Source organism: Caretta caretta, chromosome 2, assembly GCF_965140235.1.
Source record: "Caretta caretta isolate rCarCar2 chromosome 2, rCarCar1.hap1, whole genome shotgun sequence".
Classification (NCBI taxonomy): domain Eukaryota; kingdom Metazoa; phylum Chordata; order Testudines; family Cheloniidae; genus Caretta; species Caretta caretta.
The window spans coordinates 190,625,113-190,641,648 of NC_134207.1; the positions used below are offsets into that span (position 1 = coordinate 190,625,113).

At 41.2% G+C, this 16,536-nt stretch overlaps 1 protein-coding gene across 7 annotated transcripts in view; it reads right to left on the bottom strand.

Annotated features, from left to right (window-relative positions):
* TMEM108 (transmembrane protein 108) overlaps positions 1-16,536 on the bottom strand; it is a 410,091-nt gene that overhangs the window by 123,744 nt on the left and 269,811 nt on the right. For all 7 annotated transcript variants that reach the window (XM_075125691.1, XM_075125692.1, XM_048838789.2 and 4 more), the window contains one exon: positions 3,960-4,045. In XM_075125691.1, coding sequence (XP_074981792.1) covers positions 3,960-3,999 — 40 coding nt within the window. In that variant the 5' untranslated portion in view covers positions 4,000-4,045. The remainder of the gene's footprint in view (positions 1-3,959; positions 4,046-16,536) is intronic.

Below are 16,536 nucleotides of genomic sequence, written 5' to 3' on the forward strand. Positions count from 1 at the left end.
TTCTGTCTGAGAACCAAATTAGAATAATGTTACAAAACCTTTCTATGGACTGGCTAGATGGCTAGGCCAAGAATTTCAAACCTTGGTGTCTACAGTTAGTCTCCTAAATTCATATTTAGACACCAACCTGATTTTCAAAAGACTTGAGCAGCTAACAGCTTTCCTGGTCTCATAATCAGGTAGGTGCCTAAATATTATTATTACAATAGCAACTAGACGCCACAACCAAGATTAGGGCCACATTGTGCTAGACACTGTACAAAGACACATTTGGAGACTGTCCTTTGCCCTATTTAGATTGAAGAGATTTAAATTTAAATCGACAAAACAGGGAAACAGGCACAGAGAGATTAAGTGACTTGCCCAGGTCCCACAGCAGGTCAGAGGGAGAACCAAAAACAGAAGCTAGGACTGATGAAACCCAGTGCACTGCCATAGCCACTGGACCAGACTGCTTCCCATAGTTCAGATGCAATCCTCAGGGGAAAAAAATTCACTGTTCACACTGGCCAGGGAAGCCATGTTTAGACCCTACAGCAAACATGGTTGTTCCTAAAATAGACAGGGTTTGTCTCTCCAGCTACATGAACACTTTGTTTATTACATCCCAATCTTTGACTGAAGCAACGGCCAGAATATTAGAAATGGAACTGCGTGCAGAGTAGCCATAAAGGGCCCAAGTCTCCATTGCCCAGAACTTCATGCCGTCACTTATCCCAGTGCAAAGTGAGTGTAAAATGTTATCACACAAAAACGGCAGCATTCTGGACCCACGTCATACTGCTGTGAATGAGAACACAAGGTGCATGGCAATGGTGAATCGTCTCTACAGATGACTTACTCTATTGATGCATTCTCAAAAGTATATTCTTTTGCTGTACTGTAGTAGCAATTTTCCCTCCTTTGTGTAGATGAAATGTAAGGACTACATTATGGGTGCTTCCTCATGGCACAAAGGACATGTACAAAACATACACTAAAAACACTTCCTTCTGTTTTATTGTAAAATACACTCTTTGGAGATTGTAATTGAGGTTATGAAGCAATTGGAAGAAGCCTAGCTTAAAGCAATATGTCTATCTGATATAAATGACAAAATTGGTTTGCTGGGAATAACAAACAAACAAACCTTATGACCTTAGGCTCTATAAAGCAAACAAACCAATGAAACAGCTCCTTATAATAGCCCCGAATGCATGCATAGTATAAAGTGTACAAAGAACAAGAGTACTTGTGGCACCTTAGAGACAAATAATTTATTTGAGCATAAACTTTCATGAGCTACAGCTTTTTTTTTTTTCTCTTCCCACTGCATGCATCTGATGAAGTGAGCTGTAGCTTACGAAAGCTTATGCTCCAATAAATTTGTTAGTCTCTAAGGTACCACAAGTACTCCTGTTCTTTTTGTGGATACAGACTAACATGGCTGCTACTCTGAAACCTATAAAATGTATGTAACATTGGAATGTCTGCACCGATAGACTACTACAAAGCTAGGAATGGGTAATGCTAGCTACATTTACTATATACCATTGTTGAGTGCATGCAAATAAATGAAAAACTTCATTCAACTTGGATTAAAAATAATATTTTTACATTCCATTTTTCAAAGTATATCATGTAGTTTACTTTGCCACTGATTATTCATACAATTTCAGTACAGTTTGCTCATTCTTTCCCTCTGCATTTTCCAAGGTTTTTTTTTATTACCTTCAAAACACTGCCCTGAAAAAAGAAAAAAAACCACACACAGCAGAAAAACATCCAACTTTGTAACAGACTGTTTAGCGGTGCAAAATAGAATTACACAAATAGTCTTTATTATTAGATGGGCCTAGTTAAGACTAATATGAAACCACATTGACTTTTGACCCATTATACCAGCTGAGTATCTATCCCTTTGTGTTGTGACTGGTGATCCACTTTCTTTTTCCTTTACATTGTATTGATGTCATAAATAAAGAGGACAAGTATAACCAGGCTAGCATCATTATGACAATGAAGAACAGTAAATGGATTCCCATGATCATCTATAAAACATACTAATATTTAGAGTTATTTTTATAACAAACGAATAGAAGATATATCCCTCGCAGCTGAACTCTGGGTGCTTAAAGCATTACTATCTGATAAATGACCTAGCTGTCCTCCATGGAACAGAATTTTAAGTCCCATGCACCCATTCAAACAGTATGAATTCTGGGCCTCTAAAGATACTATTATGCCACAAGTCAAGACTTTTGCGCCTTTATAAAAGATTAGTTAAGTAGATTAGAAGTGACTGGGAAAACATCCCTGCAATGTGAAAAATGAACATAAAAGAGATCCTAATAACTAGGTTTCTTTATGGAACTGGGTAGCACAATATGTATCAGACAGATGAAAATTCTAATGAAGTGAGGTGACATTAAAAAATTCTACCAGAATGCTGTTGTGAACAGACACTTTACTTTGTAAAATACAATTAACAAACAATAAGCAATGATCATATTTGCACCCTTTGTTTTTAAATTTACTTTCTTTCTAAGTTGTGGAAGTGAATTTATTCCCCAGGAAAGTTGCCAGATTGACAGCACTGAGAACAGATGGATTCCATGTATATACAAACACATAAAACAGCAATCCAGGTTTCTTCCCATTGTTTTGCCTAACCCCTGATCTGGAGGGCCCGTAAGTGTGGGAGGGTAATTCAGTCTCCATTCCATCTTTGGTCTTTATGTTGAGACCACCACCAAGGTTGGCTACTGTGATGTTTTTTGCCCACTGAGAACTAGGCAGAAGCCACTGATGCATTTCACATAGATTACGGAATAATCATTAGTTGATAACAGCTTTCCTTTATTACCAGCCCAAGTCAGTTTGAGCAAACAGTGCAGAAGCAAAACATTACATCCTGTGTAACAGGGCTGCCGCTAACAGAGCAACCCCTCCCAGCTAGAGAGTTCCCTTTGCAGCAGCCTCCTTCTCTTCCCCCTTTTCAGTGCCCCTTACAGATTCCACACAGCCTTTCTTATAAGACCAATCACCCTCCACTTGTGGCTGGTTTAACGCCCAGATTGACCAGTCAAGTCCACCATTGCACTACAAAGGTTCATAATTATCTCTGGTTCTTCTGCCAGCCACAAGGAGCTCTTGCCCTGCAGCGTGCTCTTCAGGGTGAGACAGATGTGAGAGGTGACCCTATGGAGTTTAGCCTTCCTGACCTCCCTCTCTTGCCAGTGTCTCCCCTGTTCTGAGGGACAAGGCAGTCTAGATACTACCCTCCTCCAGAGTGCTCCTCCTGAATGGCTGAAAGAAAGCCCTACCCCACCCTACACTTAGGGTGACCAGACAGCAAATGTGAAATATTGGGACAGGAGGTGGGGGTAATAGGAGCCTATATAAGAAAAAGTTCCAAAAAATTGGGACATCTGGTCACCCTACCTATACTACACGGCCCCTTAAAGGAATAGTGTCCAGGGTTTTCCCCCTGTATCAAACTCCTGCTTCCCCTCTTCAACTGCCAGGCCATTACCTGGGCCTCTGTTCATTCCAAATCCTTGGAACAGGTCCTTTGTCCCTCCCACCCCCCACAGCTCTTCTCTTAAAGGGCCCATATACCCCGGTACCTCCTGCTACCAACCACCATTCCCAACCTTCTTACATCTCATTCCTTTGAGAATTCTTATGGCTTAGATGATTATTGCTCTGCATTTTCACCTTTGAATAAGACTCTGCTAAATCTGCTGAAGACCGAACACTTTCTTAACGTGCTTCCAAATGCACGATTGAACAAGGGACTTAAAGCACATGCCTAACATTACACATGAAGGGTCCCATTGATTTCATTGGGACCCTTCATGTGCTTAAAATTAGTACATGCTTAAGGACCTCCTAAATTGGTGGTTCGATTACTCTTTTTAGAGAGACATTGAATCATATATTTCTCACAATAAATGAACAAACAAATCTCTACTTACGAAACAGTTGGCAATAGAGGACCTGTAAACTTCTCTTCATGGTATCCTCTGGTCTTGCTTGTCTGCCAGTTTATTCATGATTCTGTCTAGAAAATTAAAAGAATAAAAAAAAAATCAATGATTAATTGCAAGAAGAAATTCCTCCTGCCAAGAGGCAGCTGCATAGGAAAGTAATATAGGTTAGCAAAAGGGAGACTGGTTCCCTAGTCTTTGTTTTACACATTGTATCCAGACTCCCCAAACAGCACATTGGTACAGGCATGGTTGTGGTCAGAAAGGCAGGCACAAAACTGTGATGACAAAGCAAGGGCATAGAACATCAGCACTAAGAAATTATTCTTGTATTGTGCATGGGACTTGATAAACCCTGAGATTCTGCTGTGTTTAGTTAGCCAATTCACCCACTGATTTATTTACTTCAGGACAGAAATAGGTCCAGAATATTTAAAATGTGCATTAAAGATCCAATGGACAATGAAGGATCCTCTAGAGATTTTAGAAAAATATTGGCTATGTGTGTGCTATCTGAGGAATTTTCAAGATGAAAAAATTAATTCCCAGGTATAGGATTTATCTGTGAAAATCCAGCACATAGCAAATTTATGGCCAAGTTACCAATTGTTCAAAAATGCTAGTTTATCATGGAAATGACGGTGGGTCTTTACCAGCATTGACGCAAATGCAATCCTTTAATAGGAGTCTTAAAATGATACAAATATATTTTTGACAAATGTTGGATGGCCCAGTGGCTGCCAACCATGGTGTGTACTCGAAACCAATTCACAAGGAGTTTGGTGATCTTGGTCTAGTCCCAAATCATCATTTGGCCATATCACAAGACTTCCACTCAGCAGGCCCATTTCTGATTGTGGTTTTGGGGAAGGCCCGCCACTGGCATAGCAGAAGTGAATTTCAGATACCTCAGGTAGCCATCTGTTTATATAGTACTCAACACTGTATTTTTGACCCAAAGACTTCAAATGAGGGATACAGGTGGTTGTGCTCAACTGAGAGTACCAAATTGTGCTGCTCAGGTATCACAAAGGGGCCAGAACCAGTGGAGACAAAGGGGATGGGATCTGCCTACAGCTGTCCTCTTAAGAAGTCTCCTGGCAAGGGAAGGTTCTCAAAATGATGGTGGAGAAGTATGTTGGAGCACAGATTATACTGAAAATTTTCAGCTGGTCTATAGTCAGCCATTGTAACTTGGATCAGCCCCTAAGGTGCTCTAAATTATGCCAGAGCTGGGGTTGGAGTTGGGTCAGCTAGAGAACCAGGGAGCCATAAAACTGGCTCTATGGTAACTCTGCCTTTCTCCTGAGCTGAGCAGATCTTGGGAAAGTGGAAAAAAATGTGTAGACGCACCATCTTTCCTCCTCTCCAATACAGTGAACACTGCAGTACCGTGTTGAGAAGTTTATGCAGCAACTGATAAAAATGTGTGCCTCGTTGCAAAATGTGTTTTCAATAATCTGCATAGATATTTTTCTCCTAAAAATATGTAATAATGAATCACAATCACATTGTTCTGCTCAAGGTTAAAAATAAATGCATAAATCAGAAGCACAACACAAATGTGGTTCCAAAATGTCACTGTGAATAATAGAGGGACGAGGGGGTTGAGGCAATATTTTTAACTGGACCGACTTCGTTCGGTGAAACAGACAGGCTTTCGAGCTGCACAGAGTTCTTCTTCAGATCTAGTCTCTTTTACTAACAGAAGTTGGTCCAATAAAATATATTACTTCACCCATCTTCTCTCTATAATAGCCTGGGACCAACACAGCTACAACAACACTGCAAACGTTGTGAATAATGTCATACTTGGTACTCAAAGAAAGAATAGCATTCAAAATTCTAACACTGATAGGAGATTATACATGGAACACTGAGGGCATTCTCCTGAATTCTTCTCAATAAAAATAATAATAAAAAAAAAATACAGTCAACACTAAACAGCACTTGATATCTCGTAGCTTTCAGTTCAAACTTTTTCATCATCCAAACTAGTGAAGGCATTTAGCTGTCATTTTTACATGCTCTGGTATAAATCCTTCAGGGCTTCTTTAAGAGATATCTTGAAGACATCAGATATACCAGCCAAGACAATAAATAGCACTTCTCCACTGAATAAATGCCAAAGGAGTTTATGAAAACAGAAGAATCATATTTGACTTGCATGTGGAGGTCTCCTAGGATTGCCACTTTTATTGCCTCTGTTGTGCAACGGAAGAGGGAAGAGGAGTCTTTGTTATGTTATCAAATACAGAAGTTTATATACACAGTGACAATGATCACTCTTGCAGTCTTTCCTTTTTTTTTTCCATTTTTAAAAAAGTAGCCCTTAGTAAAATGAGGAACCTTGAGTAGTTTGTATAGTGCAAATCATTTGTGTTTTCTCCTAAATTAAAGTAACCATCACTGAATTTTTTAAAAATTAAATTGAATTGAGGTTCATGACAATGTTGGTGAAACCCACATATATCATGAAAACCCACTGAGGAGTGACCCATTTTTATTTTGGCCTGAGTAGCAAACAAAAGGAGAGAGGAAGATTTTCTTAGTACAAGCAGGTGCTTTCCTATTTATATCAGAGGGAGCAAGATCAAGGCCTCCTGGCTCTGTTACTGCACTCATTGAAGTGAAAGGCAGAAAATCTGGGCCTGTATGCACAAACCAGACATACGATAGTTCATTACAATATTTTCCAAAACAGAGACAATCACACAATTTTATGTTTAGCATAACTTAAATTAATATCTTAACCAAAATATACACAGCAGAAGATCCTCATTGCACAAACCACTTACGAGATCTCCATTGCTCTGTTTACAGCTTATGTCTAGCAGGATTTAAAAAAAAAAAAAAGACTAAAGCAAAGTGGTATAAATAAAAAGAACACCCTCCCCCACTCACAAAAGCTGCTTAATCACAACCCTGAAATCAGTGTAATGTGCCAATTGTTTTGTATTGTGCTTGGCCACAGGGATATAATAATCACATGTTTCTGACTGCCTGCTGGAATTATTTGCATTTCTTTACTATCCCCATTCTATTGCTGTCCATAGTGTTTAAGTGTTTACTGAGTGTAAATTCCATCTTGGTGTGCATAATGAATTATATGCTCTTGTATATTTAGATAAGAAAGAAACCACTCTATTTAAATGGATTAGGATAATTTATGCCTCTCTAAGAGACAGAAACTAGACTTGTGCAAGGTAAAAAATATCAAGCAGGGTTTTAGTTTGAAATCTTTCATCTTTATGTTGCTGGTGAACCTTCTCAGTAATGCTTACATAAAATTCTACACAGTAAACTGAGTGAAGCTCTATGGGCCAAACTCTGCCTTGACTTTACAACCCATTCCATTCGATTAAAGTTGTTGAGGTGAGTCAGGGCAAAATTTGGACACGAGTGGAAAAAACAAACACAGCAGGAGGAGGTCCTAGCATTTTAAAATCATTTGGGTTTTTTGGGGCATGTGTTTGGGAGGGAATACTTCTCTCTCCCACCCCAGAATTGTGTTTTTCAATGCATACAAAACATGGAACAATAGCAAGTCTGAAATGGCAAGGAGATTTTCATCCACAGAAAGACAATCTTTGCATAAGTTTGAAAACAAAAGTCATGTTGATTTTCTAAACAGAGGTACTGATGAATTTGGAAACCGAAACTAGGCTGATTTTCCATATAGACTGACAGATCCTACAACCCTTACTTACACTGAATAGTATTACTCAGTTGAGTAGCCCCATTGACTGTACACACTGGGACCAAAAGAAGTGATTAAAGGCAGTATGGTGTGACAGAGCCAAATGGATTGCCCTACATTTGGGATCAGCACCAGATGCAATGGCTTTGAAAATGTAGCACATTTTGGAAATTGAAATTGTTCTGTCCATCTAGGGAAGTTCAGACTCTTAATCTTTTCAAATTCAAACAGCTATGAGATTTCTGGCTGTGGGGAAAAAAAAAAACAAACAAACAAACCACGACCACCCCAGAACCATATGTTATCCATAGCTTCTGAATTTGTTAGGAACTGCACATAACTAATTTCAACTAGCCAGACTGCTTTGAATATAATGTTTATATAGCTTCAATTCAAAAGTGATTTAAGCAGCACCATGAGGACAGTGGAGTAATCTTTAAAAATCCCTGATATGAAAGTGTAAGTTGGAAAATGAAATGTAGATAGACAAACACACAGAGAAGTTAAGAGAATATTAAGGTTGCAAAGTCAAGTATTCAAAAGTAAAGAAGAGCCAGAATTAAGGTTGCCTGTGCAACCTTAATTTGGCCCCTTTGAGCATATGCATTATGATGCAGTCTTTAATTACACAAGGGCCACGAAACAGGCTGTTGTCATGATTTTCCGAGAGCAGCCTGAGAGAAATGACTAAAGCCTGCTGACCCCAGCCTTGTCTTGGAGATGGGACAGCAACAATCCATAGCCAGCAGTATGATATATTACAGAGATGACCTGCAATAAGTATGGATGTATGTCCAATAATTTATATTTTCCACAGACAAAATGAAGATCATCCATCTGTGCCACCAGTGTAGTCTCCTCCCTCTCCTGACCTGAAGTTTGTTTACCAGAGGTCTAGGATGCTGAGAGCATCCAAATTGAGCTGGAGAAAACCCTTGGCAGGTTTTTCCAATTATTGCACCTAGGAATGGTAGGTTAGATTCTCAATGGTAGCTGGGAGGGCTAAGCTGCATTAAACATTGATTTGTGCATGTAGTTTTGCACACCATTTGTGCACATAAACAATGGAATTTGCATGCACAGGGCCGGTTTCTGATCTTAGGTAGGCCAATGTAAACCCAGAATAACTCCGTGGTCTTGAAGTGAAATTGAAACAGACTGATTTTCATTGTACAAGCCCAGTAAAGTAAAGCAAGTAGTAAACAGAAAAGCATATTTTGTAAAACGATACAAAATAAAACAGATTTTTAAAATTCGTTAATTTAAAATAATTAAGCTATTAGAAATCCAGGTATATTGTCTGGAATTGTGTGTGTGTGTGTGTGTGTGTGTGTGTGTGTACATATATATCATAGTATTCATTTTAACCTACTTTATTGATTTTTTATTATTTATATTTCATTGATTTTTATAATGTTTTTTAAAAAATAAATAACTGTTTAAAAACAGTGTGTTTTAATGTTCTGTGAAGCATTAGGAGTACCTCTGAGGATGTGGGCCATTATAAATATATTAGAGTTTAGGCCAATATTTTAAAAAATGGGTGCCTAAAATTAAGTTATTAGAGCCATATGTAGGCCCCTAAGCAGTGGCCTGATTTTCAATAGTTTGAGCACCAAGCAGCTCCCTCTGAAACTCAGGTATTGTCTATATTACAAGTTGCACCATTATATAACTGAAGGTGTATTTTAAACCAATGTAATTAAACCAGTCCAAGTTTGTGTATAAACCACAGCTTGATCCATTTTTAATAGATAAACTGGCGAGAGTTTATAGACAAGGCCTCAGATATCTAATTTCAGATACCAAAGTTCAAAAGTATTAGCTGAAGTGTTGTGTGTCTGAAAAGGACCAACATGCTCTGCCCTTTATAATGTGAAGTACTGCACATACAGTGCAGCTTCACACCGGATGATTAATAGATGTGTGAAATCCCTATGGACAGCTGGCAATGTTGTCTTTCACAGTAAGTGATCCCCCTAGTGCCTCAGCTAAATTAAAGAGGACAATGAAGACAATGATGAATAGAAGACAAAAGACTCCAATAGAGCTGACAGCTCCCTGAACATTCAGTCGTTCATTATGTTTGAAAGGGGGAAAAAATATCAACGGTGTCTTAAATTAAGAAAGAAATGGAGGCAAATAGAAAACAAATGTCGAGACAAGCCTAACAGCCACTGGACAGCCCTCATGCCATTGTGAGTCTGTCAGATAGAAACCAGCCAATTGAAATAAATGAGAAACAGAAGAAATGATGATGAAAAAAGGGGCTAGGCAAAAGGCATGACAGTTACAGCCCATTAAGCATCCAGCCACTGTATCCAAACATCCTCTCACACCTAGCTGTTCCTTTCCCTGCTATGCATCACTCTGGAAGGAAAAACTATTGGGGAAAACATCATTGAAGACTTTGAGCTAGATTATGCTTAGCTCTGCAAGGGGAGAGAAGACCCAGAGCCTCCCAACCCCCTCTTTTGCCCCAACAAAGGGTGAGCCACAATGTTGGTCCTTGTGCTTCCAGTGTTATAATGTCCTGGGGACTCTTACTGATGCAATGCTAAATACTCCATAAAAGAGTTGGGGGAAGGTCAGTGTAACACAAGGCTATGGTCATACCTGCACACTGGGTTGTGAAACTGTCCAAGCAGCGCAGGAAAAAGCAAATACTGCTCCCTGTAAGAGTTCAGTAGCAGCCACTCTGCCTACCACTCAGGGAGGTGTACTGCCTTCAGGAGCCGCTGATGGACTAACGAATCTCTGCATCTCCATGGGCTGTACCTTAAAGCCACAATAGAGTCCTATCGGCAAAGATGTAAGTGTGACAGGTCCCCCTCCCCAGGGTGCAACCTGGCAATGGGGTACCACTGAGATCTCTGACCCACCAGCCTGGGCTCCCTCTCACACAGTACAAGCTTGGAAGGCTTTGCAACTTGTCACAGCAGCATGTTCACCAGCATTCACACAATAGGGACACACCCAGCTGCAGTCACATGCAGGCTGTCTAACCACCAGCCTTGGACCCCAGAGCAGTACCATCCTGCCCAAGTCAAATCTGACCAGAATATGGGTCTAACACACAACCCACCTCTCCCTCAATGTGAAGAGGACCATGCACACTTGTGGTAACTGAGCCAAGATTTTCCACAGACCTTAGTCAAACACACGCTGGTTTTGATTAAACATAAAATAAGTTTAACTACTGAAAATAGATTTTACGTGATTATAAGTGATAGCAAACAGATCAATGCAGATTACATAGTAAATAAACAAAACCACAAACTGAGCTTAACATACTAGACAGGCAGGATATGAATGAGCAAATGCTCACCCTGTGTGATAAACAGGCTGGCAGATTTTTAAGGCACAAGCTGCCTTGGATTTGCAGCTTGGGTTACCCAGGTTTTCATACACAGCTTCAAAATCCTTCTAGCTTGGGACCATCACTTCCCCCCTGTTCAGTCTTTTATCCTCAGGTGTTTCCAGGTGTGTTGTTGTAGGGCAGAGGTCCCCAGTGCGGTGCCTGTGGATGCAATGGGGCCCGCCAGGGCAGTTGTGTGCCCCGCAGGACACCGTGCAGCCGAAATGCCACTGCCGAGCACGGCCACTGGAGAACCGCCCGCCGAAATGCCGCCAAGAAGCGTTGCTGTTTCTTGGCAGCATTTCGGTGGCGAGGCTTCCTTCTGCTGCCGCTTCTCGGCGGCATTTCGGCAGCAGGTTGCCGCCCACCACAGTCTTTTAGGAATAGGAATGTACTATTCCCACAGAAAGCTTGGGGACCACTGTTGTAGGGAGGGCGAGGTACTCACGGGATGTCGTTTTCCCCCCTTTAAATCTTCTTCCCACTTGCTGGAAAGCTCTTTCACTGTGACCTGGGTCAAACAGTTCCCATTGTGTAGTGCTAGCAGTTCCTGGGGTAATCCCTGTGCTTGTGTGCATTTCCTCAATAAGCCATTAACATTGTTTGGCCTTTTTACTGTTGTACCTGAAAGGCTGCTTATGGGTATTTTCAACCTCACAACATGGTTCAGTAACACAGACATAGCCAAACTTCATAATTTCACATACGACAATAGCACATGCAATCCAACGAGATATTAATGTCTAGCAGATCAAGACTTTTAGAAGGATACCTCACAAGGCATACTTTGTGCAAAACATATCCTAATTACATGACAGTGGTGAATACTGGTTTGCCAGGGTGTCACAGTAAGAACCTCCTTTTTCTTTTTTTTTTTTGGTATTCACAGACTACCCACCACTGATTCATTTGTTCTCGTACACAGCATTTAACATGTCCTCCAAAGGATGGCTCTTGCAGCAGTACAATGGCTCTTAATATGCTGGCAGGAGCATAGGTTCAGTGCTGGCCAAGTGACATCACAACACCAATCCTTCTATACCAGGGGTTTTTTCAAGGCTACACAGGAATTACAAAGTTGACCTATTGTGTTTGCATGTTTGAGTGATTTTTTTTAAAACTTTGCGGCCTGTTTCCAAAATCCAGCCTTTATTTGGCAAAATTTAAGTCTGAAACCCTTTGGGATCACTAGTTAAAGACTGTGGCAATGAGGTTCCTTGCAGCAAGAATTCTATGTTCTTGTTCAATGTGCACTCAATCACCTATGACGATTTATTCCCCACTGTCTGGAACACAGCTGCATTCAAGCAAACAATATTTACCATCTTCGTATAACGTATACAATCTAACTTCTGGGGAATTTTTACTCCCTCAAAAAAGCTGAGCTCTCCATTATACAGACTTTTCCTATATGCTCTTTGAGCTGGATTCACCTCTCCTGGTACAGGCAGAAGCCATTTGCAGGGCCTTGTCCTAGTGAGACCTCTTGCACAACAGGGAGGAATTACCCCTAAGGAGGGCAGCCATCTTTAACTCTTCTTGGGGCTTCATAGGAGTTGGCATAGATTGCTCAGGAATGTGCTCAATCAACACACTCTCCACCCAGACTTCTTTTTCCTCCTCTCACCGGTTTGATAAGCTCTGTGGTTTCTAGTGATGCCTCTGCAGGGGCTGGGAAGCCAGGAGATGGAACTCAAGTGTAACTTGAGGGGGCAGTTAAGGAATTCAGTCTTCTAGAGACAGAGTCAGATATCAAAGTGAATTGGGCATCATTCCAGGTTGACCATTTGGGTAGCTGCATGCCATGTGGGGGCTTTGGAAATGTAGGGCTCCATGTGGCCATACTGGTCACACAGATCTATGGTTTCCACGTAGAGGTCATTGCCTCTTTTGATCATTCAGTGCTTTTGCTTCTAATCTGCATGGGAACTCAGAAGCAAAGGCAACATGAAAATACACATTAATGGAAAAAAGCACTGGGAACGTCTGCGGAGTCCAGTAGAGAGCAGTACCTCTCGCACAGACCCACCTGCATGCAGAAGGGGCACTATTGTAGAAGCTGCTTCGTAGCTGATATCAGGTTGCCCTGAGCTCACAGAACTCCCACCATGCGCTAAGGAAGGCACTCCTGCAAGCTCTATGGCACCAGCTACTGGCCTCTCTGAACACTTCAAATCTGAAGCCTTCTTAGGAAGCGTTGATTTTCTTTTTAAAAATAATCATTTTTCCAGTTTAAATTTGGAATAACTTTATTGTCATCCATGGAATTACTTTTGATTTACACAAGAATAACCAAGAACAGGAGCAGGCTCAACGGGAACTGCAGAAGCTCAGCACTTTTGAAAATCAGACATGTTTTCATTTTCTGTAATGTATCATGCACATTTATGGTGCCACATATACACACACCTTTGAATGGTAAAATACATAGGAATGTTTTTATAGAGTTCAGGAACAGTTGAGGGGTATGTAGAATGGTCTCCACCTATTGAGTCTTGAATAGACTGAGGATCTCTCTCCCTTCCCCTCACCAGATGCATGGAAAGCGAATCAAGGTGACTGCCCACAAAGATGGGATGGGGAATGGTGCACACGTGCAGGGCAACTGGAGAGGACCGAGTGCTGGTGTCACAGCCTAAGATCTATGCACATGCACGGAGACCTTTGCTAGCATCCATTAAGTGGTTAGCAGATTTGCCACAGCAATAAAATGCAGCCAAAAATGCTAACTAATCATTTTTGACTCAACAGGGGTTTTGGCTAAAGGTCTGGGATGGATGGATGTTCTTATTTCATCCATAGCAGACTGACCTGCTGTTTTGTTTTGTTTTCCTTTTAATATATTTGTTTGCTAAAAACTAGAGATGAGCCTAAGCCACAAAAGGTCAACTAGAAGGACAACTAGATGCATGTAGTCTGACCTCCTGCATGACCTCAGCCACAGAATTTTACCAAGTGATTCCTCAATCTAACTCAACGAATTGTAATTGAACTAGAGTGTAGCTGTTGTTGGGTAGTTTTGAATTGGACCTGATCGTACATAAAACATAATTAGGCAATTAACATTTCTGCACTACAATGGTACACAGGATACATAATTCAAGTTCAGATAACACTGGCTGTTCTTTTTGTGTAAAAGCTCTCGGCTCCACAGACGCATCTCCATATTGTCAACATGATAGCAACAGGGCTGGCCTTAGCAAGTGGCACTGACCTATGCTTAGACAAAAGGCTTTCCTTTACCTAGCAGGTCCTAGTCAGGACGACAAGGATTTAATCTATACAATGCAAGAGAAAACTGACTGTAGATTTAAAAGCTTGCTCAGATTCCTTTCATCACATTCACTTGAAAGGAATACATCATGACTCAACGGATGTAACATTTCTCTCTCCTTTTTCAATCATTCTCTTTGTAGTTCAAAATATTCTTAACGGACATGAAGATCAGCCAAGCCACAAAACACTTTTGCAAAGGAGATGGTTGGGGTGGGCAGACAAGATTGGAAGAAACACAAAGTAAACCTCGTGTGGAAAAACATGGCCTTGACTACTAACATATGTCCCATTGAGTTTCTCAGAAGATAAGCAGAACTCATGTTGGTGTCCTGGCCAAACTCCACCTTGAGTAAGGCTCTGTCTGGATAGCCCAAAATTTTCCAAAAAAATCATGTGCCCAAATTAGATTGCTAAACCAATATTTAGGCATCAAAATAAATGGGGCGTTTTTTTAAAATCCTGAGCAACCAGCAGCTCCCATCAAAATCAATTGAAAAAAAAATCAAGCAATTTATTTACGATCCTAAATGTGGTATTAGAAGCCTAACGTTAGGCACCCATTTGTTAAAATCTTTGCAATACTTTCCTTCCACCATTTCAACTGGATACAATATTCTTCTTCACCTCGTGTTCTAAGCCATTGGGTAGCGTTCCTGCGCACTGTCGAACAGCTGACATGTTTCACCTCAGCAATGGCTGTATTTCACTGGTGGATGGAGCGAGCTCTGTGTATCATCAGTTTGCTCCACAGATCTAGTATTTTGGGATCCCTTAGGAAGAGTGCTGTTATAGAACTGTAAGCGGTTAGCATTACTGTTATTAAAAAGAGAACTCATTAGGCTCCTAAAAAAACTCATCTTTTTAAAAGTGATTATTAGGAGACTTGCCCAAATTGCCTGCTTCTGAAGAAACATTTGCAATACAAGGCCTGGAGGGAGGATATTCTGTGAGGTGCCTCTTGCAAAGTCTCCCTAAACGACATCATTCATTGTGGGAGGGGTCAGGGTATAGTTCCCTCTCCCAGAGAATGATCTGCAGCTCCTCTTCCCTGTGCCAGATTCCCCAAGCCTCATCACTGGCTTCAGGAATCCTGATACTCCCTAAAATTGCTGCTCCCATGAAGGGTAGCCCCAGGGACACCCCCACATCCTCCCCTCTTGAGAGATGACCACAGAAAAGGTGATGCAGTCCTAGGACTGAGATATGTTCAGGTAATCTCCATGGGGTTGGTGAGGGGATATGCACACCAACCCGTACGCTCGCTCCCACATCCTCCACCCAGCCTTGTGGAGAGTCCTTGACAGGGTCTCAGGAAGGGTGGTGGAAATGATGCCACAGAGGCAACTGTATGTGAGGCAGAGATCCGTATGCAGAAGGCTCCCTCTCTGCAGGGAGTTCCATGCGATGAAGGCAGCCAGAGTTATAATTTAGCCTCAAAATCCTATGTGACAATAGGGCTGCCTTTAGCTTCCTGATGCAGACACTCAGAACCCCCTTACAAGATGGTCATGTGGCCCCTTTGGTAGTTTTATGGTGGTGGGGGAGGGAAATCACTGAGATGGTGAAGGGCAAGTGTCAAAAGAGGGAGTAGGGGAGACAAAAAAGAAAAAAATGTAAATGAAAAGGTCCTTTAATGTTTGGACTGTTCTGGCCTTCCACTTTGAATGTATGCATGCCCTCTGGCACACTTAAGCCCCATGACCTTATCAGGAAAACCATCAGGACAAAGGCCAGCAGCCCAGATGGGCTCCCTTTTAATCAGCTGAACTACTGTAAGAAGTCTTGAAGAGAAAGGGGAGAACAATCACCAAGCATTAGCTGTAGAATCTCCTTTACCATACTTGAATCACCAGCGCATGGAATTTTATTTAGTTAGCTCATTATTTGCCATTGGCAAATCCTTGGGAAGGGAACTCCAGACGGAGATGAATTAGAACATCAGTTGCTGTTGAGTTCAGTTCAGTTGTTTCCCCTCATCCCCACTCCCACATGTGAGCACATGCATCCCTGTGGGGAAAATCAGAGGCTGAGGGTAACTCCTTACTGAAGTATCTGAAGGTGCCTCTCCCTTTCATCATTGCCCCTTGTGGAGTTCACAGTGAAAGTTAATGCCTGTAAGAAGATTTGCTCATATCCATGTGCTGCCAGTCAATTTGATAAATTAAAGCTTGTTCACTAACACAGTGGAAGGTTGAAAGGGGGAGATTCATTTAAAAGCCTATCACCAAAGA